This window comes from Leuciscus leuciscus, assembly GCF_965113295.1.
Source record: "Leuciscus leuciscus genome assembly, chromosome: 15".
NCBI classification, from domain to species: domain Eukaryota; kingdom Metazoa; phylum Chordata; class Actinopteri; order Cypriniformes; family Leuciscidae; genus Leuciscus; species Leuciscus leuciscus.
Window position 1 is genome coordinate 35748894 of NC_138739.1, and position 26191 is coordinate 35775084.

A 26191-nucleotide genomic window follows, 5' to 3' on the forward strand; every position below is an offset into this window, starting at 1 on the left:
TGTGACTATTAATAAGTTTGACTGTAGAATGTTTGCTTAAATAGTTTGGTATGTTATGTGTTATTTATCTGTATATAATCCTGTTGAAACCTAAGAGTAAAAAAATAACTTTTGGGGCCTAACAGTTAGTTTAGTTTATCATGACAAACTACATTTTTAAATAATATTTTTTTTTCCAAATATGGTTTCTGTCATTTTAGGTAGTTTTTATCACGCTAATGTAAGTTCAAGTGTGAAGTTCAATGAGGAAACTAGGGGGCCGTTTACATGACACCATTTAAAACTTAAAACGGAAAACTTTTTATGTGTTTTGGCCGTTCATTTGCATGACAACAGCGTTTTGGGGGCCTAAGAAAACGCAAGCTTTTGAAAACTGGTTTCAAAGTGCAGTGTTTTGAAAACGATACCATTATCGCCTTCGTGTAACGGTGTTATTTACAAAAACCTGAATTTGTGAAAGTGTTGATGTCATACGCATGTGTATTACCTGTTCAGTCTATTCATGGGTTTCATCCGGTCCCTTTCCACAGGTGTATAAAATCAAGCACCTAGATTATGAATGCAGACTGCATTGTGCTTGATTAATACACCTGTGGAAAGGGACCGGATGAAATCCATGAATAGGCGCGTAGTGTTTCTTTACAAAGTGACATCGCCATCTACTGGCCTGGCATGAAAAATTCAGCTTTTTTAGTCATTTTCGTGGATCCTTGTGAACGGGATCATTTTTACAATGTTTTCGTCTATGCGCAAAAAAAAAAGCAAAGCAAAAACTTTTCAGTTTTTAGTACATTGTTGTCGTGTAAACGTACCCTAAGTCAACAGACACATGCAGGGAACAGAAACAATAAAACCAATATCTTTTACTATTTTTTCCTCAAATTGCTTACTAGGGAGGTGTCACATATGAAAGCCACCACTTGCACGCTTGATTCGTGCAAAATTCTGCTGCTAGGATCTTGACTGGAGTCAGGAGAAATGAACACATCACTCAAATACTGAATTGGCTCCGGGTCAGGTCCAGGATTTTAAAATCCTTCTGCTCACATCAGGCACTGCATGGTCTTGCCCCTCAGTATCTGTCAGCGCTCCTAACTATATAAATTCCCAAGCGTCATTTCTGCTCCTCTCAAGCTGGTTAGGTTAACTTTTTCTTGGTGGTTTTAATTATTTTGTATTCCAGTGGGTTCCTTTTTTTTTTTTTTTTTACGCTTTGTATTTCTATCTTTGTATATATATTTTTTTCTCTGTATTTATTTTATTATGTAAAGTGCCTTGAGAAGCTGCTTTTAAGGCGCTATATAAAATAAAGTTTATTATTGTTATTACACATGAGATTCATACTTTTAGCAAGGCATTATCTAAGTGTATGAACGTATAGAATAAAAGACTGCACTTGTGATCAGTCTAAACTTAACTTTAACTTCCTCTTGATGGGGGTAAGATGAAGCTCTTAGTCTGAGGTAAATCTCCAAAGAGGTGTGAAACAAACAAGACTGCATCATGAATTGCTCGGCCAGTTGTTATAACAAAATGAGGATTATGCAACTTCCACTCTGTGAGTATTACACATTATAAATATCTTTTTATATACTTTGTAATCATGTCACTGTATATTTCTGATGTTTTAACAGCCTAATCATTTCATTTTCAAGAATACTCCTAATGTTTTTATATGTGTATGATTGTTTATTTCCTGCAGATTTACTTATATGCTGTCAAGCTGCGGAGACTTTTTTTCGTTCTTTAAACTAAACTAAAAAACGAATAAACGAGCTGGTTTTCATTTCTCGTTATTCCATTCCAAACAGGAAATCAAATGACCAAAAGATACACGGACCAATAAAACAATAAACCAAGTATTAAAACATTTTTATACTTCTATATGTAATATAGTATGTATAATAATAAATTCTAAAATAACAAGTAATTTTAAATTACAACATTGAACATCACAGTAAGAAAATAACTCACCGCTGATGTAGATTTTGGTGCCGTTGTTGAATTTTAGTGGTTCACTAGTTTTCACACAATAATAAACTCCTAATTCATCAATGGTGATATTTTTGATGAACAGACGACTATTAGTTTTCACTGAGTATTTGTGTTTAAAGCTGCTGTTTTCATATTCAGCTTTTTCATATGTTCTATCATAAGTGCGTAAGATCAACACTGGAGGATCCGGTAATTTCAGTTTGTACCAGTAAATCTCCTCTATATCAAGATCACAGGTTATAATCACATCAGATCCTAAAGTTACTGGTATGTTTGTTAGACTCTCTGTGGCTTGATACAACATGAACAGATCTATGAGAGAAAGAAAAACACATTTATTTAAATATAAAATATATGTGATCATTCACACATCTCGAACTGAGAGCGGAAACACAAACCTCGACCACACAGACGAGAGGGAAAGTCAGAGATGAACTCATGATTGCAGTTATTTATATCATTTTGAAAATAATTCTTCCAAGCTTGATTTGTGTCATTTGAAGTGCAATTTGAAAATTTAAAGAATATACATTTTTGAAATACTACAAAAGAAAGTTTAACACCAGTGTCTATGGGGTCAAACCAGTAAACCAGCATTATCTACAGGAGAGCTGCAGTTCCTCTGCTGTCCTCTAGAGGCGCTGAATAGAAGTTTCCCACTCAGTTTCACCGCTGGATGGCAACTGTCACTCGTTGACTCTCTCTATTTTTTATGTTCGCTGATAACATCACACTTTCATTAGCACACGTTCATCATTCGCTCATTTATTGTATTCATAGATGCCACCTACGTCACTACAAATAGAACGCCGCCATATTTACCACCGACTCGCCCGGTATGGCCGCCCAAACTGCCCATTTGAATGAGAGAGAGACAGAGATACCTGGAGAAAATTTCAATTTTAGGCTCCGATCCTTATTTGTTACCCCCCGTTTTCTTTAGTCCATTATTATCTGCCCCAGGCTTGCCCCAACTGGCCTTTCATGATATAGAAATACTTAAGTCATAGAGCGACTCAAAACGGGGTTTGGAGGTAACGGAACAAAAAAAAAATTACAATGTCTACGTAGCTTCTCTGCAGGGGCGGCGCCAGATAGTTTTTAACTCATGTGCTGAGGGGGTGCTAGATCATTGACAGGGGGAGCTGCGCAAAACTTGGCCACTAAATATTTAATATTCGATTATTTTAATGATCACAATTAAAGTTTTCATTTTATAAAATTTTATTAAATTGAACAAGCGCAACATTCAGCATTCAATCAAATATTCTAAAAGAAGTAGGCTATTATTAATAATAATGTTATTTCAACATAATATCTCGTTATTTCGACATAATGTGTGCGTGTAACAAGCAAGATGTGCATTTGTAAATCCGGTGACGCGTGCATTGATTTTTATTAATAAACTAGTGTTTTCTGACAGTGTCGACTGCAAAGATGAAGTTGACGATCGCCATCTCCGTAGTGAACGTGCCTATAGAGAGAAATGCACATAATGGGTTACATAATCAGAGAGTAGCCAAGCCTTTTTCTTTTTGAATTATTTCGTTTAAAGACATTTCAAGCTTTGTGTATTTGATGTATTTCTCATGTCTGTGTGAGGCATACACTGAGTTTCGTTAAGTTAGGATGAGATGCGCACCGGTTAACGTGCAATGCAAGAGACCGCGTGGGCGCCTCCATGATTATATTGTCTGTTATATTTGCTTCTTATTCATTAAATCCAGGCAATTGGTTGATGAAAATTTTATTGAAATTAAGATACAATTTATACAAAACGAAATTAACTTTAAAAAAAGGCTTTCTACAAAACAAAACTTAATGAAGTGGTCAAAATCATGTCTGACCCGCTCCATGTCTCTCGATATATTGCGCATCCTTACTCATGCTGTTCACTTTTCATAAATCAACATAATTGGGGAAAAAAAACCCCATTGTAATATTTTAACAAATACTTTACTTTACTTTTTTACTTTATACTTTATTCGTCCCATTGCTGGGAAATTTGTCTTGGACAACGTGCAAAGTCCATACATACAACAACATACATTAAAAACTAATAGAAATAAGTAAAATTAAATATGTAAAACATAATGACAATCAATACATACAATACAACATACATTAAGATAAATAGCAGGTAAGTGAAGTTAGATACATAGAAGACACAATGGCAATTCATAATATTTTATCTGTTTAACACTTTGATTGCAGTAGGAACAAAAGAATTTTTCAGTCGATTAGACCTGCACATCAAGACCCTATACCTCCTTCCTGATGGTAATAATTTAAAGTTGGCATTCAGGATATGAGTATCGTCTCCAACAATGTTCCTGGCATGGTTTAAAATTGAAACATCGAACAACTCTTGTGGTGATCGTCTCTCCTCACCCCCTATAATTTTAAAGGCGGTGTGCACCAAACGTCCTAATCTTGATTTTAGTTGGACAGAGAGATTACCATACCATGCAGTAATACCATATCTAATCAAGCTCTCGAAAATAGACTGATAAAACAAATTCATGATTCTCTGGTTCACTCCAAACACTTTTAACCTGCGTAGAAAGTATAGTCTCTGCTGTAGCCTGGAACAAAGATTATTGACATGAAAAGACCAGCATAGTGAATTATCTATAAAAACTCCCAAGTACTTATATGAAGGGACCTGTGCGATGATATTGCCGTGTATCATTACCGGACTATGGTCCTCTACACTTCTAGGATCAAAAATCATCTCAACCGTCTTAGTTCCATTTAGTATTAAGGAGTTATTGTCACACCAACCTACAAATCTCTCCACCTCAGAGAAATAATGAGAAACATTGTCTTTCCCATTTAATAAACTTAAAATTGCAGTATCATCAGAAAATTTGATAAAAAAAGTATTGTCTTGACGTGCTACGCAATCATTGGTGTATAGTGTAAATAAAATTGGCGAGCAGACACATCTCTGCGGGGCTCCCGTGTTCGTAATTTTAACCTCAGAATACGAGTTGTTGACTCTCACCTGTTGTGTACGGTTGTTCAGAAAGGAATAGAGCCACTTAATACAGTATGGATTTATCTTAAGCTCTTTTAACTTTGTTGTCAGCAACATGGGATTTAAGGTATTAAACGCTGAACTAAAATCAATAAAAAGTAAACGGGCATATGATTTACTGGCTTCTAAGTGACTACTGACCAAATGAGAGATGTAGTTAATGGCGTCTTCAGTACCACGCCTCTCCCTATATGCGAATTGAAGTGGGTCAAGTAATGGTTTGACTTGATCCTTTAACCCCATTAAAACAAATCGCTCAAAACACTTCATAACATGAGATGTGAGGGCCACTGGTCTAAAATCACAATTCTCCAGTGAGTTCTGTTTCTTAGGAACTGGTATAACAATGGATTTTTTCCATAGAGATGGAATAGTATGCGAGTCCAAAGATTTTTGGAAAATGGGGCAGAATGCCTTGGATAACTCCATAGCACAAGTTTTTAGCAGAAAGGCCGAAATTTTATCCGGACCCATAGATTTTTTAGAGCATACACCTCTAAATATAGTACTGACCACCTGTGGGTCAACCACTAACCTCTGACCCGGTTCACATATTACGTTGTCCAAAACACCCGTATAATCAGCTGGTGACTCAAACCTAAGAAAAAAGTCATTTAAATCATTTGCCCTTTGTTCGTCATCATTAGTTATAAAAGTTTTGTGAGGTGGTGCCATATTTGTTACAACTTTCATTGCATCCCACAGTTTTTTTGAATTCCCTATAGCAAAATTATCTTCTAATGTATCTCTATATTTTTTCCTCGCCCCCTTCAGTAATATATTCAATTCCTTTTGGACTATTTTTAATTTAATTTTGTCATGATTTATAAATGCCAACTTCTTCCTATTCAAACATTCCTTAACTTCCTTTGTTATAAAACTTTTGTTATTTGGAAATACCGTCACAGTTTTCTTCTCCACAATTGAGTCCACACAAAAATGTATATAGTCCGTTATGGATTCTGTGGCCGTCTCAATGTCCATCTCGTGAAAAAGATCCCAATCCGTGGAATCAAAGCAGCCTTTTAAGGTCTCAATACTATCCTCCGACCAAACCGAGATTGTCTTTGTGTGTGGCTTAGCACTTTTTAAAAGAGTTTTATAAGTTGGAATCAAATGAACAGTGTTATGATCACAATTAGATAGAGGAGGTTTGGCCTTAGCAACATATGCATCCTTAACGTTTCCGTAACATTTGTCCAAAATCTTTTTACCTCTCGTGAAGCACTTAATATATTGTTCATATCCCGGCAGCATAAGCTCCAGTCTACACTGATTAAAGTCTCCAAGAATAAAAATTGGAGCCGCTGGAGTGCGCCTTAATTGTTCGTTGACACAGTCACTTATACACCTGGCCGCGTTAGCGGCATTCCCGCTTGGTGGAACATACACCGCACAAATAATGATGTTTCCAAATTCACGCGGTAGATAAAAAGGCCTTAATGATAAACATAGTAATTCCACATCGGGATTGCACACAGTTTCTCTCACCGTATGCTGGCCGCACCATTTGTCCTTGACGTATATACAGACACCGCCGCCTCTTGATTTGCCCGAGTTTCCATCCCTGTCTGCACGGACAAGCGAAAACCCATCCAGTTCGACCAAAGAGCAAGGGATATCCCGATGAAGCCATGTCTCCGTGAACACCATCAAGCAGGACTCGCGATACTCGTGCCATATCCTTGTGATCGCGCGTAGCTCCTCAATTTTGTTCTTTAAGGACCGCACATTGCTTAAAATCACAGACGGAAGAGGAGGTTTATCACCACGGTTCCGAAGACGGAGACGAACTCCTCCTCTCTTCCCTCTTTTCCTGGGTCGCGCTGAAAATGCGCTCTTCCTCCTGAAGTCAACAGGTAGATCCGTGGGAGGCGATGTTCTTTCAGGCCTCAGAAGGAGCAATTCTGCTCTGGTATAGCACACAGATGGTACAGCGACAAAGTGTGCAGATGACACACGATTCAGAGCAAGGATCCTTCCTCCAATCAAAGTCAGTAATAGGAATTGTACCAAAAACGTCTTCATTATGATCAATCACTTTAACACAAGCCGTTAAAAATTAAAATCAAACTCAACACGAACAAACGAACAGTGCACGTGTCCGTGTCGCCAGCTGAGCAGCGCCACCGGAAGTGTAGGTGATTTAACAAATATGAAACTAAATGCGCTTATGTAATGGCTACAACAGTAGCCTATAGGCTTACAGACTCTCTATTTGTACAAATTGCTGCACATTCATTTAATTCTGAATTTTGCACACACAAGTTGAAAGGCATTTGTTCAAATCAAGTTCACGGATAATTGTGCGTACATTTATTAATCATTATGATACTAAAATCATAACAAAGTAGGCTATGCTATGTAGGCTACAAAAAATCAGATGAGCCCAGAATATGAACGCAATTACACGTTAAGCATTTTCCTCCCATAGAAAACCATTATAAGAACGCTTAATGTGGCTTAATGCAGATTAGAATGTCCCCTTATTATGTCGAAATAACGAGATATTATGTCGATACTTCTGCTGTGTCCACCGTGGTCTCCACATTCTTGATCAGCGTAAATGATTTTTGCTTGTTTGGGATCTGACTGGCCAGCGTATTTGAAAAAGTTAAGCAAACTTTGCTGTCTTTTTGACATTTTTCCCCTGAGTGAAACGATCGAGGCTAACAGCAATCTCAACTAGCACAACAAGCGCGCAAGTCATGTCTTACCCTGAAAATTCACCTCAAAACGCATCGAAAATACAAACACAAGATTTTTGTAGAATTTCAATGGGGATTCGGGAATAAAGACTAACCAGACAAATAACAACATTGAACACTACACAAACAGTAATTCGATTTTTTTCATTTAGGCAATTCATTTTCCATAGTGACACAGGAGGTGCCGGATCCAATAAAAAAATTTCCGGATCCAATGTCGGAGGTGACGGAACATGTTCCGGCGTGTTCCGGCTCAAATTAAGCCCTGGGTAAAGCTCATCAGTGATTATAATATAACAACTTAAATTGCAGTTTGTTCGTCACATAAAGCTATCATATGAATAAATAACGATATTAATATAACGGACGAGTCGTATTAGATCACTTTTATAATACTTTTGTGATGTTTTTTTGTCTTTTATTATTATTATTTTTTGCGTGACAGCCCCCAGTAGGCTAACGTTACTCATTCACTTTCATTACATCTCCATTAGGCTACATATTCAAAAATGTCCCCTTGTCTTCCACTGAAAGTAAACGTAAGGATTTGCACATGAAGGTGAGTAAATGACGGCAGAATTATAATTTTTGGAAGAACTAGTCCTTTAATATGCATTTTAAGGCTGAGATTATGCATCGTCTGCAGAGCTAACGTTACTTACACAAAATAACATCTAAAGCGCATGTGACGAAGGCAATATATGAACTTCAGAAAACTATTTATTAGATTTAGGTAGCTAACAGACAGACAGACATATATTCAAAACAACCCCAAATCTTACAAACTTACCATGATAAAGGGATTTAACATTTAAACAGATCCAACAAATAAAATGAAGAAAAAACATTATCTGTCGATATCTGTCTGTATAATGTTGGGCATTGAGAGTGTAGCGACAATTTACCATCTTGTCCCTTAGAGGTGTTTGTAGGGCTATCTGACGCGTGGTTCCAAACAAATACACTTCCAGTCCAATACTGCATTTGTCTTCTTTATTCTGGCTCAGTTCTGATGCTCAAACACTTTGTAATCAACAGTTAGCATGTTTTTACATGATTCATGATCCTCACGGTCAAAAATCGTTTGCTTCCCCATTACACCTGCCCTCTCTTGCTCTCTGATTAAATATATACCCTAAACCCATACTCCACCCAGTGTTCTCCAGTGGAACTACAACAGACATTTAAAATAGAGCATAATGGCTCTTACAGAGAGTATAATGGAAATATAATTAACCACAAACCAACATGAGACTTCAAGTCTTTTAAATAAATGATTCTCTCTTCTATACTTTTCTTTTGGTATAGAATAAAATACCAGTTCAGGGTTCCTCTTTCGGCTGTTGTTGCAGCCAACTGCACAACATATTGCAGGCATTACTGAGACCGTCGGTCGTAAAGATGGCGGCGCAACGCTACAGTGACGTCATGTGAACCGAATGAATTTATATGTTGAGAGAACTCGATCTCGATCTAAACTGTGTCGGATTTGTGTCTGTCTTTGCTTCAGATCTGCAGTAAACTTCATCTGAACTTCTGTGTGGAGGAACCGATTAATATTGAAGTGTTTTAATCACGACAATAACAACATGAAGATCATTCAGCTTCAGCTCTGTGAGTTTATTACATGATATTTCTTACATGATATTTCTTACACTACCATTCAAAAGTTTTGTATCGGCTTTTTTATTTTATTTTTTTTATCAAAATTAAGTGATTTATTAATATAAATCAAAATTAAGTTAGTTTTTGCTTAAAACAAGCAAAACTATCTGGGGTAAGAAAAATAATCTTGTTTCTGTTTGAATTAAGATAATTTTTCTTACCCCATGGACAGATAATTTTGCTTGTTTTACTCACGTAATTTTGATTTATTTCCCCAGAAAACAAGACATAATATCTTATCTAATTTTACTTATCTAGTAAATGCATCTTGATTTAAGAATTTGTTGATATTTGGACTGGAAACCAGACAAAAATACTAAGTAAGAAAAGCATTTTTTTGCAGTGTGCATTTATTTGATAAAATGAAAACAGCAATATTGTGAAATATTATTATAATTTAAAACAGCTGTTTTCTATGTGAATAATAGTAAAGTGTAGTTTATCCCTGTGATCAAAGCTGAATTTTCAGCATCATTACTCCAGTCTTCAGTGTCACATGATCCTTCAGAAATCATTCTAATATGATGATTTGATGATCAAGAAACATTTCTCATTATTATCAATGTTAAAAACAGTTATTTACATTTTTATTTCAGGACTCTTTGATGAATAGAAAGTTAAAAAGAACAACCTTTATCTGAAATGGAAATCTTTTGTAACATTAAAGACTACCGTTCAAAAGTTTGAGGTCAGTAATTCTTTTTTTTTAAGTTTATTTTTAAGAAAAAAAATAAATCAATACTTTTATTCATCAAGGATTAATTAAATTGATCAAAAGTGACCGTAAAGACATTTATAATGTTACAAAAGATTATATTTTAAATAAATGCTGTTCTTTTGAACTTTCTATTCATCAAAGAATCCTGAAATAAAAATGTAAATAACTGTTTTCAACATTGATAATAATGAGAAATGTTTCTTGAGCATCAAATCATCATATTAAAATGATTTCTGAAGGATCATGTGACACTGAAGACTGGAGTAATGATGCTGAAAATTCAACTTTGATCACAGGAATAAATTACATTTGAAAATAGTTCAAATAAAAAACAGTTACAGTATTTTAATTTGGCATAATATTTAACATTACTTTTTTTTTCTGTAAAAAATAAATAAATAATCAAATCTGCAGTCATGATGAGCAAAAGAGACTTCTTAAAACATAAAAAATCATACCTATCCAAAACTTTTGAACGGCAGTGTACATATGATTATTATTAATCTTGCAGCTGTTTCATTATGTTATGACTTCACCGTTATAAGCGAGCAATCTTAATTGTGATGCATGTTTTTATCTTATAGATGTGTTAATCTGTTGTCGAGCTGCAGTCTCAGATCAACTCACTGATTCAGAATCAAATGTGACCATAAACTGTGATCTTGATGAAAATGAGGTTTATTGGATTTTACTGAAAACACCAGATCCTCCAACACTGATTCTACGGTCATTCCCAACACCAATATCACCTTTTTACTCAAATAATATATTCAGAAAGAAATATTCAGTGCAATTTAAACATCGTCTGTTTATTAATAATGTGACCGCTGATGAATTAGGAGTTTATTACTGTATGAACACAGGCACTCCTCCAAAACTCAGCAACAGCACCAGACTGCACTTCACCGGTGAGTTCATTTACTCTTTCAGTGATCAAGACATTGATGCTTACATGTGTCATTTACTTCATTCACTTTTTTCTTTCTTTCCAGAATCAACTCCACGAACTGAGTGTCACAATCATACAGCGGTGGAGTTTATTAATCAGAATCAGACACAATGGCAGATTATGATCATCATATCTGGACTGATGAACGGGCTTCTGCTCATTGTGCTGATCGGTGAGTGACTCTTCTTTAAGAAAAACTACATCAGGAAATTAAATATATTAGTGTGTGATGCCGTGTGTAACAATACAAAGATGATGCTCTTCTCCAATAGGCAGGTGAAGATTTTTCTATTAATTCGTTTTTTGACTATTATTTTGTTTGTGTCTCCATATATACTGTTACAATTTAAGGATTTTTAATCTGAATTCACTGTTTCATTTTTAGCTTTTGCAGTTAGAAAAACAGAACGGCTGGAAAAACACGTTTATAATGCTGATTTACTGCTGACAAAAGTTATGTATCAGCCTCAGGACCCAAACCAGTCAGGTACATTATATGAAATCATTCACATTAATACTAAAATGAATGACTGTAAATCTTGTGTAAGATGATGACCTTTTATTCCAAAAAAACTAAAGTATCCTTTTGTTTGGATTCGTTTGAGTTGAACTGCAGCTGAAATGCTAATATTGTTTTTCTCAATATTGTTTTCAGGATGCTGAGAGGGAATTTATGAGCTGCATAAAATATTCAGCATCCAAATGCAGCAACTGTACGTGTGACTATAAGACATGTTCATAAAATATCATGTGCTTCACATTGTGTGCTTCATGTCAAGAATATATAGTTTTACAGTGTAATATCAGGAGGATTAGAGAGACTGGGGTTGGTTTTTACTTTTACACCAAGAAAATAGTTGAACATTTATTATAAAGTCTGTTTCTTTATGTGCACAAACCTTAAAGTCTTGGCTATTGAACGTTTCTATTGGCTGGGAATATTAATATTAGGAGTTTATGACTTAATGAACTCAATCACACATTAAGCATCATTGTCAGATTCATTGATAAAGGGTCTTTCGTTCATTTTGATGTTTATTTGTTAATTCAGTCAGAATATAATGTAAATAAAAATGTAGATAATGTGATTATAGTGAACAATAAATTAAATGAAAAAAAAAAAAAGTTTTTCTTTAAAAATGGTCTGGCATGAGTAATGGACCATTTTTATTATAATAATGTATTACTATTATATTTTTTTATGGCTTCTTGTTTTCAGAATAAAACATACAGGCTACACATGTGGTTAAACTCAACTGAAGCACAAACCAAAACCAGAAACATGTTCCAGTTTGGTCAGTTCACAACCAGTGATAAACAGAGTCTGTCACCTTTGTCTAGAGCTGTGGTTCAACTGTGAATTTTCCAATGCCTTTATGTGTTTATGTATCTCAGTTCTCACAGTTGTCTAAACCTCAAGTGGAAACAGCAGCATTGCTTTGTCTGCATTAATGTCCTAGAGATTGACAAGTGTTTTAATGCATGGAAATCACCTTCACACTAGATAATGTTATATCACTGTGAACGTCCAACAGTAAATGGACTGCAACTGTCATGGCCGCTTTACAAAAAAAGAAATAAATGCTTTTACATAGAAGTGGAACAGAGATAGCGGGAGGGAAAGATAGAGATTGGGAGGTTAAGAGAACGCAGACATTGAGGGAGGTGGACATTGCATTGGTTACGAAGTGTCGATCATAACCACTTCGCTATTGTTTTGCATCATCATCATCATCATCATCTAGTCTAGTTTAGAGTGTCGTATCAGAGAAATTGTGAGTGTTTATTTGAGATTGTGCTATGAGTGATTATTTGGAGATTGTGATTTGTGATTTTGAACCTCTGTTTATCCTTGTTAACTGACCCACGCCTGTTTGACTACGATATTGGATTCTGTTTTGCATTGTTTGCTACGTACTTGTACATTCATCTCCTGTAAATATTTTTGTATATATTTTTGCCAAATTAAGGGAGATAGGGGGTTTGACGCCATTTTATTTTGTATACATTTTCACATTGTTTTTGGTTTAGGGGGGTAGGTAAGTTTAAATTGTATTTTTTTCTTCTTTTTTTTAAAGGAATTGTAGAGGTTAAACAAAAGATTGTTTTTGTTTGTTATGTTGGCCTTGTCTGCCCCTGACGCTAAACCCCTTTGGAAATTAACGTGTATATATATATATTAATTTTGTAAGCAAACTCTTTGCTGTTCACTGTACACAAACGATACACTGTGATTTCTAAAAAGTTTTGATCTGTCTTTATTTTTTTTTCGTGTCTGCTTTGGTGTGCATACATTTATAAATTGTATGGACTCCTTATATCATTAGGTTATTTGGTGTCCCTTTTTATGTAAATTTTAGGGTTAGTGATGTCACTAAGAGGAATGTCGTGTAGTCCCTACCAGCCGTTTGTTGTAGTCCTTAAAAAACAATGTCTTTAAAAGCAAATATCTTCCTTTGCTTTGAACTTTGAGCGTTGTAACTTTGCAGATGTTGTTTATGCTCAAACAGCAACATTACACACTAACTAAAGATAGAAAAGTGAAATCATAATCAACCACCCCTTTAAACAAGATAAATGGTGTAAGCGATAAGAGTCATCAAATCAACACATTTTCTACATTGTGTAAAAATCACAGTTAAATAATACTATTGATTAAATCATTTAATTTTATTTATGTTAATTTGCACATATAAATTAATATACAGCAGTGAACAAATTTCTAGAACAATTCTCAGTGAAGATACACTGATGGCACTTTATCAAGTCATTAAACTCTTCAAACGTCCCAGTGCACACTGCAGACATGAACTGATATTATTTTAGTTATGTTACCATTTACTCAATAATGTTCTTAGCTTCTGTTATACTCAGTACACCTTAAATATTTATCAATTTCCTGAGGAAGTTTCCATATTCTAAATACGAGAACACAATATTAGATACAGTCAGCCACCTATATTTTATTCACTCATAAAATACAATACTTTTAATCTCTTATTAATTAACAAACATACATTTTTTTTATTTTTTTTTATTCGATAATAGCTTAATAGCTAACATAATTATTTCTGAACTACTTTCTACTGTGTCATATTGAATGTAATTTATAGGAAGAAAAAACCCAGAAGATTTTAGACAGGAAAAAACTAAATTTCAGAAACTCATTTCAAACTGTGGTCAATGAATTAGAGACCTACACATGACTTATTTTCATTTGTCATTAGATGTAATCATCCAAACTCTCGATAGCTTGCTCTTTTGAGTATTGGCTCCATCCGTATGAAATGTCATCCCACCTGTGGAATGTTTTCTCAAAGTATTCTTCCAGATCTTTCTGAAATCTGCACACAAACCACTTCCAGTATGGCAGCTCAGAGAAGTCAGGGGTGATGCTCCACTCTGCATAAACATTTCCTGCATTTCTGTATGCTCTACATGGAATCCACTGACCTGTATAGAACATTTTACCAGTTCTCACTAATGTTGTGTGCAAAAATCTGCACTGAGACACTCTGTTCCCTCGTAACAACATCCAGTGAGTCCATCCACTCGATGGAAAGGAACACTATGATCTCCGGTATGGTTTTCTACAGTGTTGGTGCAAGTGGCTGCACAGAACGGACACTGAACCCAGCAGCACTGACTGAGATGATCAATCAGAATCTCATCTGGTCTGTCCTTGTGTTCCAGATTTTCTGGAAATGTCTCTGTGCGGAATTTACGTTGTATTTCAGATGATACTGAACCAAGTTCTTTGCTTATCACATCTTCCAGGAGTTTGAAATCATCAACACCATCATGACTAACTCCCCTTAGGTCCTTTACAGAGAATATCAGCACATCTGAGAGCTGCAGTGTGAAATAATCTAACCACTTCTGAACATCTCCTCTGGTCGTGTTGACCAGTGTAGTTGCTCTGTGAGCCGCTGCCATGATCTTCTGCTGCAGGAGTTTAATGTTCTCCTTCATCTTGGGCCGAACACTGACTCCGAAGTTATCAATTATGTACCGACTGACTTCATCTCTGATGAAACTCTTGAAGTGATCTTTGGGATTGTAAATGTAGGTAATGTATTTGTCAAAATCCTCCTCTTCGGCCAGAGTCTTTAGGATGTGTTTCTCTAGTTTAGATCTGTTTCCATTTAACGATTCACAGTTTGTCTTAATTTCATTAGTCAAATCTCCGGCAATGTCTTTGTAGACACTCTTTTGAATGGGCTCTTTCAGTTTCTGACAGATGATCTCACCAAAAATGGCAGCTGATGTTGCACCCTGACAGTATTTCTGGAAAATACTATAGTACTCTTTGCTCTTCTTTTCAAAGTAGAAAACAGCATCATTGGCTTCCCTGAACTTTCTGTGCTGCTCAGTAATGAACTTGTTTTCTCTCTTACAGATGGAAATGACCAAATCCATGTAAAATTCCTTCGTGAACACATATTTCCTGGAGCCTTGCTCATAATCTTCTACTCTGGCTTTGATATAATCTGCGAGTTCTTGAATGTAGGTTTTGTTGTAGCCCATCTTTGCAATGTTATACGACATGATCATTGTGTGTGCTTGTTGAGCAATGTCATTGACTAAAGTTCTTATTTGGTTTTCAACTTCAATGTTACCAAACTTTAGCTGAGCTGATCTGAAGGCTTTTTTAGCATGTTGTACAATTCCGCTACATTTCTTTAACTGTACATAATATAAATAACTCTTCATAGATAAAATATCCCTGCTCTTCTTCCAGGCGTTTACAGGGAAACTTTCATAGTTGCTGAGAAGTTGTTCCATGTCTTTTAACACATCAATGTTTTTGATTGTAGGAGTTTCTGTCTTAATCTTGTTAACACACTCTTCCCAAAATGAATCAAACTCTTTTTTCAGGATTGTTTCATCATTTGCTTTGTCTTTGAGTTTTATTGCAAGTTCTTTGCTCTTTTCCAAGAGAGTATTTTCATGGCGTGTTTTCTGAGCATCAATCTTTTTCTTCATACCTCGCTGCTGAAGAATCTCATTTAATTTCCTCTTTGTTTCTCTCACAATGTTCTCCTGAAGGTCTTGGATTTTGATGTGAAATGATGCTTTCCACTGTATCAGTATATCTTTATCTTTGTCTTTCTCAAAAAATTCTGACATTGATGTTTCTACTTCTCCACTTTTCACTTTTAGTTTTCCGTGAAGATCACTTTCTGACACCTCATCAATGGTTTCATTTTCTATGTTGTTGTAGAGTTTGTTCTCTATTTCCAGCATGGCACTGCGAAGACTCCAGGACCACTTGCTGTATTCTGTCTCCAGTTTTCGGTATGTTGCGATTTCCAGAGAATTTCTGAAGCTGAATACAAATCGTTCATTCAGTAAAGCCTCCCAGAGATCCTTAATACGATCTTTTAGGCATGTCAACTCTAACCCATCTGATTTTGAGGCATGGCCAAAAAACGTTGTCTTTAGCTCTTGGATGTTTTCACAGTATGATGGGTTTGGTGGTGCCATCGGTGGGCTGCCTTCCCAGAGCTGTCCAAAATACTTTATATCCTTCTGTATATCAAAAGTGATGACATCACTGAAACATTCTGCATCACAGACTTCATCTTTAGCAGCGAGTTTTGTCATCTCATCCAGCGTCTCCTGCAGCCGCCTCCTTCCCTCCATGTTCTTCTCTCCAGCTGTGATGTCTGAAACGTTCTGATGCACAAACATACAGCTGGGATTCAGTCTGACCTTCTTCATCCTCATGAAAGCCTGAACAACGATCTGAAGAATGTCCTGCAGCTCGGATGGACTTTCTCCAAAGACATTTATCAATGTCAGATTACCAAGACCAACAACAAATGTGGCCATTTCATTGTCCTGATGTCTTGTTGACCTTCCAGACAGTTCTAGAGCACGAAGCCCCTCAGTATTAACAACCAGAATATAGTCAAATTTCAGCTGTTCTTTCATCTCCTCTGTCACTCTGATCAGCTGCATGAAAGCTCCTCTGGTGCACCTGCCAGCGCTGACGGCAAACTGCAGTCCAAACATGGCGTTCAGCATAGTGGATTTCCCTGAGCTCTGAATCCCTAAAACTGACAGCACAAAGACTCTCTTGTCTCCCAGTTTCTTGATGAGTTCATGTAGAACAGCAGTAACCCAGACCACAGGAACATGAGCAGCATCTCCATCCATCAGCTCCAGAGGAAATCCAGAGATCATCATCTCTGCTGCAAGACTCGGGAGGAAAGTAAAATTACATGGCAGGCCTTCCTTGTTCTTATTCACTGATTTACATGATTCATACATCTGACCGATCTCTCTCAGGATGTGCTCCAAGCCAAAGGTTGCAGCTTGAAGTTCTTTTGATATTCTATCAAGTTCTGCATGTTCATTGGTCATCTGTTGCTCAGCTCTGACTTTTGACCATTTTTCATCATACTTATAATGTAGAGCAGAAAGGTCAGCTGAGGTATATTCATCCAGGAGGATTGCGAGCCATTTCAGAAAAAAAGTCTTCTCATATGGAGATTGTGAATTCATTTCTGTAATAAATAACTTCATGAACTCACCAATGTTCTGCACATGCTGCTGTTCACGGATTTTCTTCATTTCTTGTTTCTGTTTTATTTCCACGTCTATTTCATTCCCCTGAGATCGATGTAGTTCTTTGTTTTTTTCACACCACTGATGCCACAGTTTCCCCTGACAGGGCAGAAATAATTCTTTGATTTCTGTCAGATCTTTTTTCTCCAGTAAACCCATCAACTGCTGGGCTGCTTCTTTCCCTCTTCTGCAGTCATTGTCATGATCCTCATCTACTCTGATACCTGAGTGTTTGGACACATCTTCAAGACTGAAAATAGAAGATGATTGTGATGAAAAAAATGAGAGACATTTATTTATAGCTTGTATGAGTTCTTCAGATACATCTGACTGATTTCTCTTATTTAGTCCAATTTTGTATTTTCCTTTCCTCATTTCAGATACTCTAGATTCATCTTCAGTAAGAAGACAAATTAGTGGCTTTCTGTCCCTGTACAGGTTTTGGATCTTAACTGCATTCTTGTCATTCTTGTCAAGTCGTGGTAGGATAACAACATTGACAGAGGACATTTCAGTGAGGATCTGCAGCTGTTTCTCGTTGGCTCTTGCATCACCGTGAAGGTTACAGAACGCAACACATTGAGTAAATTTATCTGTGTCTTTCCCAGAAGGGCAGTACCAGGCGATCTCCACCACTCCATCCATCAGTACTCTGGTTTTGCTGCCGCCTGTACAGTTCCTATGGAAGAATGTATTGTGTTTCTCATTGATCAGACTGTTCATCAGCTGAGATTTGGATGATGACAATGAGTCAAACCTGAAGAAAGACACCATAGCTGTTTTTGCCTTCCAGACTGGTTGGATTTTACTGATGATTTCATTGTTGGTATCTTTCATTTTCCAGCTTTTGTTGATTTGTCTGAATGTCCAGAGAGGAAACTCAATCTCTTGTGTAAATGGATCCGGAACAAGCAGAGGCAGAGCGTACTGACACTGAGACAGTTTAGTCACCATCAACTGCTTTAGGAAACTATCAGCAAAATAAATTGCAGCCATCTGAACATCCATTGGGTGAATAGCATCTCTTCTGTTTGTTTCTGCTGGACACAAAGATATTTCTTTGAAAATATCGGCATCACCCTCATCTTCAATTAAGTCATTGTTTATTTGTTGTCTGTCGTCCTGTGAATCAATAGTTTTAATGTATCTTGCTCTGTAGTTCATCATCAGCAGTTTTTGTAGGAAAGTCTGAATCAGGTCCTCCTCAGCACAAGACTCACAAGACTCTAATGAATGTTTAGTTAGTTGAAGAACATCTGCAGCTCTTAGTTTAAAGGGATGTCTTTTAGCAAGATGAAGCCTGTGAAATAGATGCTCTACTTTATCCCTCCTTCCATTTCCTTTTTGATCCAATCTTGCAGCATCTATTGATCGCTTCTCTCCCTGAGAAATATACAGCACAAGGCAGTTCGTTTAAAACAATTTACAATTAACTGAAATAAAGATGAACCTTTAGATTTTAGTACAACCAGTAATTGTTGGAAAGAAACCTTCATGCCCGTTAGCAAACTGTGCACATGATTAGCTGTCTTTGGAAAGTAGTGCACATGACAGTTAAAATGTGCAAAATCATATATTTAAGATTAATATGTAAGTGTTTTTATAAAGGCAGAATATCTCAAATGTTTGCTGAGAAAATGTATGCATTTATCAGTAAATATATAAATAACTCATACCATAAAAGGTCAAGAGAAACTATGACAAGGAATGATAATAAAGAACCACTTATTAAATAAACACTTTTATAAGATTTATGTCTACATCCACGGAATTACTACTGCTCCTTTTCTATTTTTAGACTAACTCAACACTTACCCCATGTCTCTCTGTTGTCGAGGTGTAGTCCATATTCTTTTCAATAATTGTGGTTTCATCTTGTGACAGAACAGAAAAGGTGACAGAAATTTTAAAATGGCACTGAAATTTTAAGTTAAAGCAAACTAAAAACTGCTCTAAAAAGAAACAATAACATTTCCTTTTCTGTTGAAAACTGATATGACTACAGTTTTCCTAATCTCCAACATCATTTTGAACTTAATCAATTCTAGCGTAATTTAGGATGGTAAGTTACTTATATAACTATTACTTGTCTAATTTAACAAAACATAACAGCAACATATTGGAGTCTATAACAGTCTCTTTTTTTGTTGTAGCTTTTTGTCTTTTTTTATCATTATCTCCTGGTGTTTTCTGTTTAAAGCCTTTTCACGGTGTAACGTTCTTTTGGTCAAGTCTGTTCATTGATTTTGGAAGTTCTTGGTTCCCTTTACGAAACTTTGCGTGAAACATGCTTTAGGGGAAAATCCGTTTTCTCCAAATACTGAAGCCTGATTTGTTAACGTTTGTGCAGCTGCACAAAACTATGGCGTTTCGGCTGCTAAAACGGATGGGGCCAGCTCACGGCTCGCAGCTGACTCAGCGTTTCTTCCCTGCGGCTATCGGGCCAAAGGACAAAAGAGCAAACTTCTTTCTAAAAGAGCTGCGACGTTTGCTGCAAAATGTCCACACCAAGTGTATAGCTTGCCTGGGGCGCGCCCACGCCATGGCTGCCTCTCCCTCAGGCCTATTTGGTTCTGCACGGCTTTGCTGAGTTTTTCACAGCAGCCTAAAAGGAGTCGCAGTCTATGTGCCACTTCCTACTGAAGCAGGCGAGTTCTTCTGTGGTCATCAGTTCCTTGCCCCCGTACAGCGAACTGCCACCTGAAAAACTCAGACCCCTTGCCGCCCAGCTTCAGGCATGGGAAGCCATCCTGGGCAAGTCAGGCTGGGTTCTGCATAATATAAAATGAGGCTACTTGCTTCAATTTGCTCGCAGGCCTTTTGAGTCAGGCTTTTACAACCGCCATTTCCTTGTTCCAAAGAAAGATCCTTGACCTCAGGCTCCTGAATCAAGCATTAATGAAGCATTCAGGATGTTGAGTTTGAAGCAGATCCTCGTGCAAATTTGCCCAGGGGACTGGTTCTTTTCTGTGAATCTGATAGACGCTTACTTTCTAATTCAAATAGCCACTCAATACAGACCATTCTTGAGATTTGCATTCAAGGGGGTGGCTTACCAACCTACAGTCCTCCCATTCGGACTGCATGGATGCGGCTCTCTCCTCTTTTAGACAGACGGGAATCCGTGTCATGAACTACCTCATTGACTGGCTAGTGTTAGTCCGGTCGGAGCATGAGCTCTGTGCTCACAGGTCGCTGCACCTCAGTGCTCATAGGTCGCTGCACCTCAGTCAGCTGGAGCATCTAGGGCTCAGGATAAACTCAGCCAAGAGCTGCCTGTCTCCCAGCAGGCGAGTCGCTCACCGAGTATTCAGCAGCTAGCGCCGTCTTTCGATATAGGGACTTTCTTTCCCCAGGTTGCTGGGCCTGATGGCAGCCACCTCTTCTGTGGTACTATTGGGCCTGCTCCACATGCAGCCCCATCAGTACTGGTTAAAAGCCAGAAGTCCATCACACACTTGGTGTCAGGGAAGTTTTCCCTTCAAGGTGGACCGTCGCTCTGTCACAGCTGTGGCCCCTTGGAGGGACCCTCACCTATTTCAGGCAGGCATCAAATTGGGACTGACATCCAGGAGGAAAGTTGTTACAACTGAAACTCAGGTTGGGGATCTCTGTGAGAGGGCAGGTCAGCATTTGGCTCCTGGTCCAGCCTGGAGCAATGCCTGCATATCAACTGCCTCAAAATGATGGCGGATTTCCTGGTTCTCAAAACCTTCCTGCCAGCCGTTGGAGGGGCACTAGGTGTTCATCCATAGAGTATCACAGTCCCGCCCACAGCTGGTGCCGGAAGTAAGATTTCAATACAATTTCTCCATTGACAGTTGGGATATAAGCCATAAAAACGTAACCATACATGGTAGACTTAAAACCAGCTACGGCTCTACTAAGCGATTGTATGTGCTCATATAAACGCCAAAAGTTCATGGGGCACTAACATTGTTTTGAGATAAATGCCTTTTATTCGTGATGTCTTGGATAAGTACGTCATTACCCACAATCCTGAACAATCCCACAATCCCACAGTAATGCATCTGATTGGTGGAACTCGTGTAACTGTCTGGTTAAACCCCGCGAAGGTCCGTGAAGACTGAAGAGCATTAATTAAAAAAAAAATAGTAAAAAAAAACCTCACTTTAGCTAGGCTACTGTAGCCTTCATATGGTATGAGTCACATCAAGCATTTTATGATGCCACTGTCAAAACAATATTTAGCCTAGGCATACCTCTTCATGCATTTACTTAACATTTGTGTAATAATTCATGGCAGGTTAATAAACTGAATATGATGGTGGTCCAAGAGCAGACCATGCACCGGTCGACATGTGTTGACGACTGAGCGGTGATTGCAGTCAGGTACAAAGCACTGCACCATGTTGCTAACATTATCGTTAACCGCTTTCACACACGCACACAATATAAAATACACGATGATAAATATAAAATTCAATACACAATACCTATATAAAACACTATTATTTACACGATTACTACTGAAAGAACTGCTATTAACTGCACATTCACTATATACAATTCACTGGAGGAAAAAGTTTGTGTGGCCGTCGTCAGATTTGGAAGTCGCTCAAAAGGCTCTTTCGCGGTTGTGGCTTCAGTCGACTTCAGTGAGGTGCGGTGGTTTATGGGATGAGTAGTTCCTTCGCTCGGAAATGAAAATATGTACAGAGTCTTGTACCTTTGACTTTTTTTGGATTTTCTCTTCGTTTTTTCACTCAAAATGATATGTTGTATGCTTATGAGTTCAGCCGTAGCTGGTTATCCTCAGACATGCTCTAAAACTCTTTAGATACGGATTTTTCCAAAACGTCAATAGGATAAATGAATGGGAAATTTACTTCCGGCACCTAAGCTCTCTCGGACTGTGGGCGGGACTGTGATGCTCTATTCAGACAACTTGGAGAGACGCCTCCTCCCATGGGCACATTGCAACCTGGGCCCCCTGAAGGATGGTGCACGTGCCAGGCAGGCTGAACCAAGGAGCGGAGGTGTCTCCAGGAGAATGGAGACTCCACCCCCAAGTGGTTCAGATGATCTGGGAGATCTTCGGAAGAGCAGAGGTAGACCTCTTCGCCTCAGAAGGCAACTCTCATTGCTCAATATTTTTCTCAAGGGAACAGGATGCGCTGGCCCAGGACTGTCTAAAAGCTTGCCTGTACGCTTTCCCCTGATCGCTCTGCTACCTCAGGCCATCAGACGAATCAGGGAGACCCAATGTTCAGTCCTGCTGGTGGTTCCACTCTGGCCAAACCAGTCGTGGTTCCCCAAGCTAATACAGCTGTCAGCTCTGTGTCCGATTCCACTGAGGAAAGACCTTCTCTCTCAGGTGACAGGGTCCCCTTTGTTGTGAAAACCTAAGTTGTGGAGCCTACATCTGTGGTCCACGACGGGAGCCTCTGCAGCTCCCTGTGAGGGTTCCCAACACTATAGTGGAGACAAGAGCACCGTCTACAAGACGCCTCTAAATCCTTAAGTGGTCTTCTCTGGCTGGTGTGCAGTCCGAAATAAAGACCCATCCTCTTGTGGACTAATCCTCGAGGTCCTGACTCACTGTGGTCATTAAAAATCCCAGGATGTCCTTCGAAAAAGAGTAGGGGTTTAACCCCGGCATCCTGGCCAAATTTGCCTATTGGCCACTGTCCATCATGGCCTCCTAATCATCCCCTTAATACTGATTGGCTTCATTACTCTGTCTCCTCTCCACCAATAAGCTGGTGTGTGGTAGGCGTTCTGGCGCAATATGGCTGCCATCGCATCATCCAGGTGGATGCTGCACATTGGTGGTGGTTGTGGAGATTTCCCCTTCCATATGTAAATGCTCTTTGAGTACCCAGAAAAGTGCTATATAAATGTAACAAATTATTATTATTATGAGGTATCGACCATTCTGCCCTTTTTACAGGAGCTGCTGGACAAGAGGCATACCCCTTCCTCACTCAAAGTATATGTGGTGGCCATCGTGGTGAATTATGCCACTCTTGGCTAGACAATCTGTAAGAAGAAACAACTTAGTCGTCAAGTTCTTGAGGGGAGCCAGGAGACTTAACCCCCTCGCCCTCATACTGTTCTGATCTGGGACCTGTCCACTTACTTTCTGCCTTTCTGTCTTCTTGAACTTTTTTTCTGGCGCATGTCTCCAAACTGAAACAAAACAGCGAATACTTGTCACATTGACACGAGCAGTATATCTTTATAAACATTTAAGTGTCTACATTTAAATTATCAATTCAAAACGAAAAAAATATTCTCTGTTTAATCTATATGAAAAGAGAGAGATGTCAGTCGTTCTTGTGCCAGCTCATTATCTGCTAATGTGAACACGCTTGCGAAGAGTGCGCGCAATTGAAACGCAAATGATCTGAGGCGACCCATGCAAACCTGTCAACGCCCACATCAGTTCGATAAAACGCATCAAATTTAATCAGATTCATGTACTTTACGTCGTCTTGGGATGCTGTGAGGAATAATAATAGCATTAAAATAATAACATTTTTGAATAATTTACCTCAGAAGAAGTGCTGGTTTCAATTTCATTTCGAGGACCAACGGATCCAGCTGAGGATTGTGAATAGTAAGTTCTTTATTGTTAAGTTCTTTATTCTAATCGCGATATGGAAAGTGTCTGTAAACCGATATTGTTTATATATAATAAAACCGAAGACGATATTGTTTATATATTAATCCTGCATGTTATGCGTGTCTCTGAGTGAATGAATGGCGCAGATGCACGCTTTTGTTTACTACATGCACTTACATTAGTGAACATAGTGCTATACTGAGATGAGTGAAATCGACTGAAATATGTTGAAATAAAATGTCTTTGTATAAGCAACATATTAAACGGCAAATTAACATTTATATGCCCAATATTAATAACATAAAAACGATATGTTACAGACGTAATATGAATGTTTAGACAATATTTCGTTGACCTGTTTTGGGGAGATTATGAAGTGTTTACTGTAAAATAGAATACTGCCACAACAATGAAGCTTTTGTTTGCAAATTTCTGATCATTTGTTAAATATATAATATAAAATATAAGATACACATTTTGTACACGTACTGTGCAATAATGCATGTATGCATGAGATCAGAAAAATTATGTTTTCTGTAAACAGTGGACATTATAATAATGTTAATTCAATAGTGACAAAAGGCAACACATCCTTTATTTGGGGGAAATAAACAAACTGTTAATACAGTTATGCAAATCATTAGTATTTTAGTATGGTTTAGTAGTTTCTAAAACTTTATGAAAATACAGTATGAGAAATTAACCGCACAATTACTAGAAATGTGTACCTTGGGTATTATACAATTTGCATGCATACAAAATTTGTGGAAAAATAATGGCCCATCTAGCCTATTTGAACAGGATTTGTTTCCAGGTATGACTATGTACTCAAAATGTGCCTTTGACTGTAATTTATATTTGGATTATATTGTTAACTATATTCTGCTATACGTAGTAAATAATGAATAGAAGTGTGTGAGTCAGAGGCAAATAAACATGTCAGAAATCCAACATAACAGCAATGAAACCAAATCTGTGTTCTTACCACTTTGACATGTCATGTCTTGCACATCTTCTCTCTTTCTTAACGCAGCGTTGCGCATCTCTCTAGTGTAGCACTGCTGGTTATTCTCAATAAACAGATGCTCAACTCTGCTCATCAGGTCTCTCATCTCTGACTGTTTGGTCATGTTCTTGCTGCAGGTATGATATCTTCCACCGCATTTCTTCAACAGCTGCTCCAGAGCAGAGTTTTTCTTCAGATCGTCTATTATAGAGTCAGACTCTTCTTCGCTCTCATAGGTGAAGAGAATCATCACGAACTGAAGAACTCGTTCACCAAATACTCTCTGAAGCCACTCAATACCCATCTTATCAGCATCTGTTAGCTGACCCAGTCGCACAACAAAGATGAAGGAGATTATTTTATTTTCACTCACTAGTTGACCAGTGAGGGGATCCAGGTCAAGTGCAGTCTCATGTAAGCCAATCATGTTGATCACTGAGACATGACGTCCTGATATCTTCATCTGCAAAGGAACAATCCTGGGTATTGCTGCATGTTCAATATCTGCTTGTATTTCTCCAAGTAGAATATTGTCATGTTGAAACTGGACTGCCGCAGAGTTTCCAAATAACAAAATGGTCAGATTGTGATCTAGAATAAACACAGAAGAGCCATTCTCAGATTCATCAATGTGCTGCAACATAAGAACAATTCTCATTCAGTAATGCAAATAATCATATATTTTTGTTTTCTTACCCATACTGCTGACTGCATACTACTCAACAGAGTCAGACAGTCGAGGTGCTCATCAAGTTTGGAGATGCTTCTTAATTCTACAGGCTGTTCATTATCCTGAAAAAGATAGTGTAAATACATTTTCATAATTGTAGGTATAAGAGCATGTGTATATAACATTAATTTCTCTTTAAAGTCTAACATAATTTATATATGTTCACCATCTGAGGGATGTTGGAGTTATGAAGTCATGACTCTAGAGACTTGAACTCT

The 26191-nt window shown here is 37.7% G+C and overlaps 3 protein-coding genes and 1 long non-coding RNA gene across 6 annotated transcripts in view; 1 reads left to right on the top strand and 3 right to left on the bottom strand.

The window, feature by feature from the left end:
* The window catches only part of LOC309475255, a 239290-nt gene extending 235435 nt beyond the window's left edge, over nucleotides 1-3855 (bottom strand). The window contains exon 1 of the long non-coding RNA XR_014197583.1: nucleotides 3377-3855. This is a non-coding gene — a long non-coding RNA (uncharacterized lncRNA). The remainder of the gene's footprint in view (nucleotides 1-3376) is intronic.
* On the top strand, nucleotides 1397-12214 carry LOC309475224 (uncharacterized protein). 3 transcript variants are annotated; one of them, XM_082137949.1, is made up of 6 exons: nucleotides 1397-1558; nucleotides 9254-9357; nucleotides 10711-11034; nucleotides 11119-11247; nucleotides 11461-11562; nucleotides 11731-12214. In XM_082137949.1, exons 2-6 carry the CDS (start codon nucleotides 9333-9335, stop codon nucleotides 11736-11738), a joined length of 588 nt encoding a protein of 195 aa, XP_081994075.1. In that variant the 5' UTR covers nucleotides 1397-1558; nucleotides 9254-9332; the 3' UTR covers nucleotides 11739-12214. The 3 variants fall into 3 exon arrangements, with proteins under 3 accessions (XP_081994075.1, XP_081994074.1, XP_081994073.1); XM_082137948.1 differs by lacking the exon at nucleotides 1397-1558 and adding an exon at nucleotides 2679-2709; XM_082137947.1 differs by lacking the exon at nucleotides 1397-1558 and having other exon boundaries at nucleotides 9188-9357.
* Nucleotides 12215-13726: 1512 nt separating this feature from the next.
* On the bottom strand, nucleotides 13727-19078 carry LOC309475154 (interferon-induced very large GTPase 1-like). The gene is given in 2 exon segments (XM_082137791.1): nucleotides 13727-14556; nucleotides 14559-19078. Coding segments are annotated over 2 exon segments (4515 nt in total). The 5' UTR covers nucleotides 18816-19078; the 3' UTR covers nucleotides 13727-14298.
* Nucleotides 19079-19442: 364 nt separating this feature from the next.
* Nucleotides 19443-25846, bottom strand: LOC309475411 (GTPase IMAP family member 6-like; the record flags this gene model as incomplete). Its single annotated transcript, XM_082138172.1, has 2 exons — nucleotides 25223-25846; nucleotides 19443-19522 (listed from the first exon to the last, which is right to left on the bottom strand). Exons 1-2 carry the CDS (start codon nucleotides 25704-25706, stop codon nucleotides 19443-19445), a joined length of 564 nt encoding a protein of 187 aa, XP_081994298.1. The 5' UTR covers nucleotides 25707-25846.
* Between the last annotated feature and the right edge of the window lie 345 nt (nucleotides 25847-26191).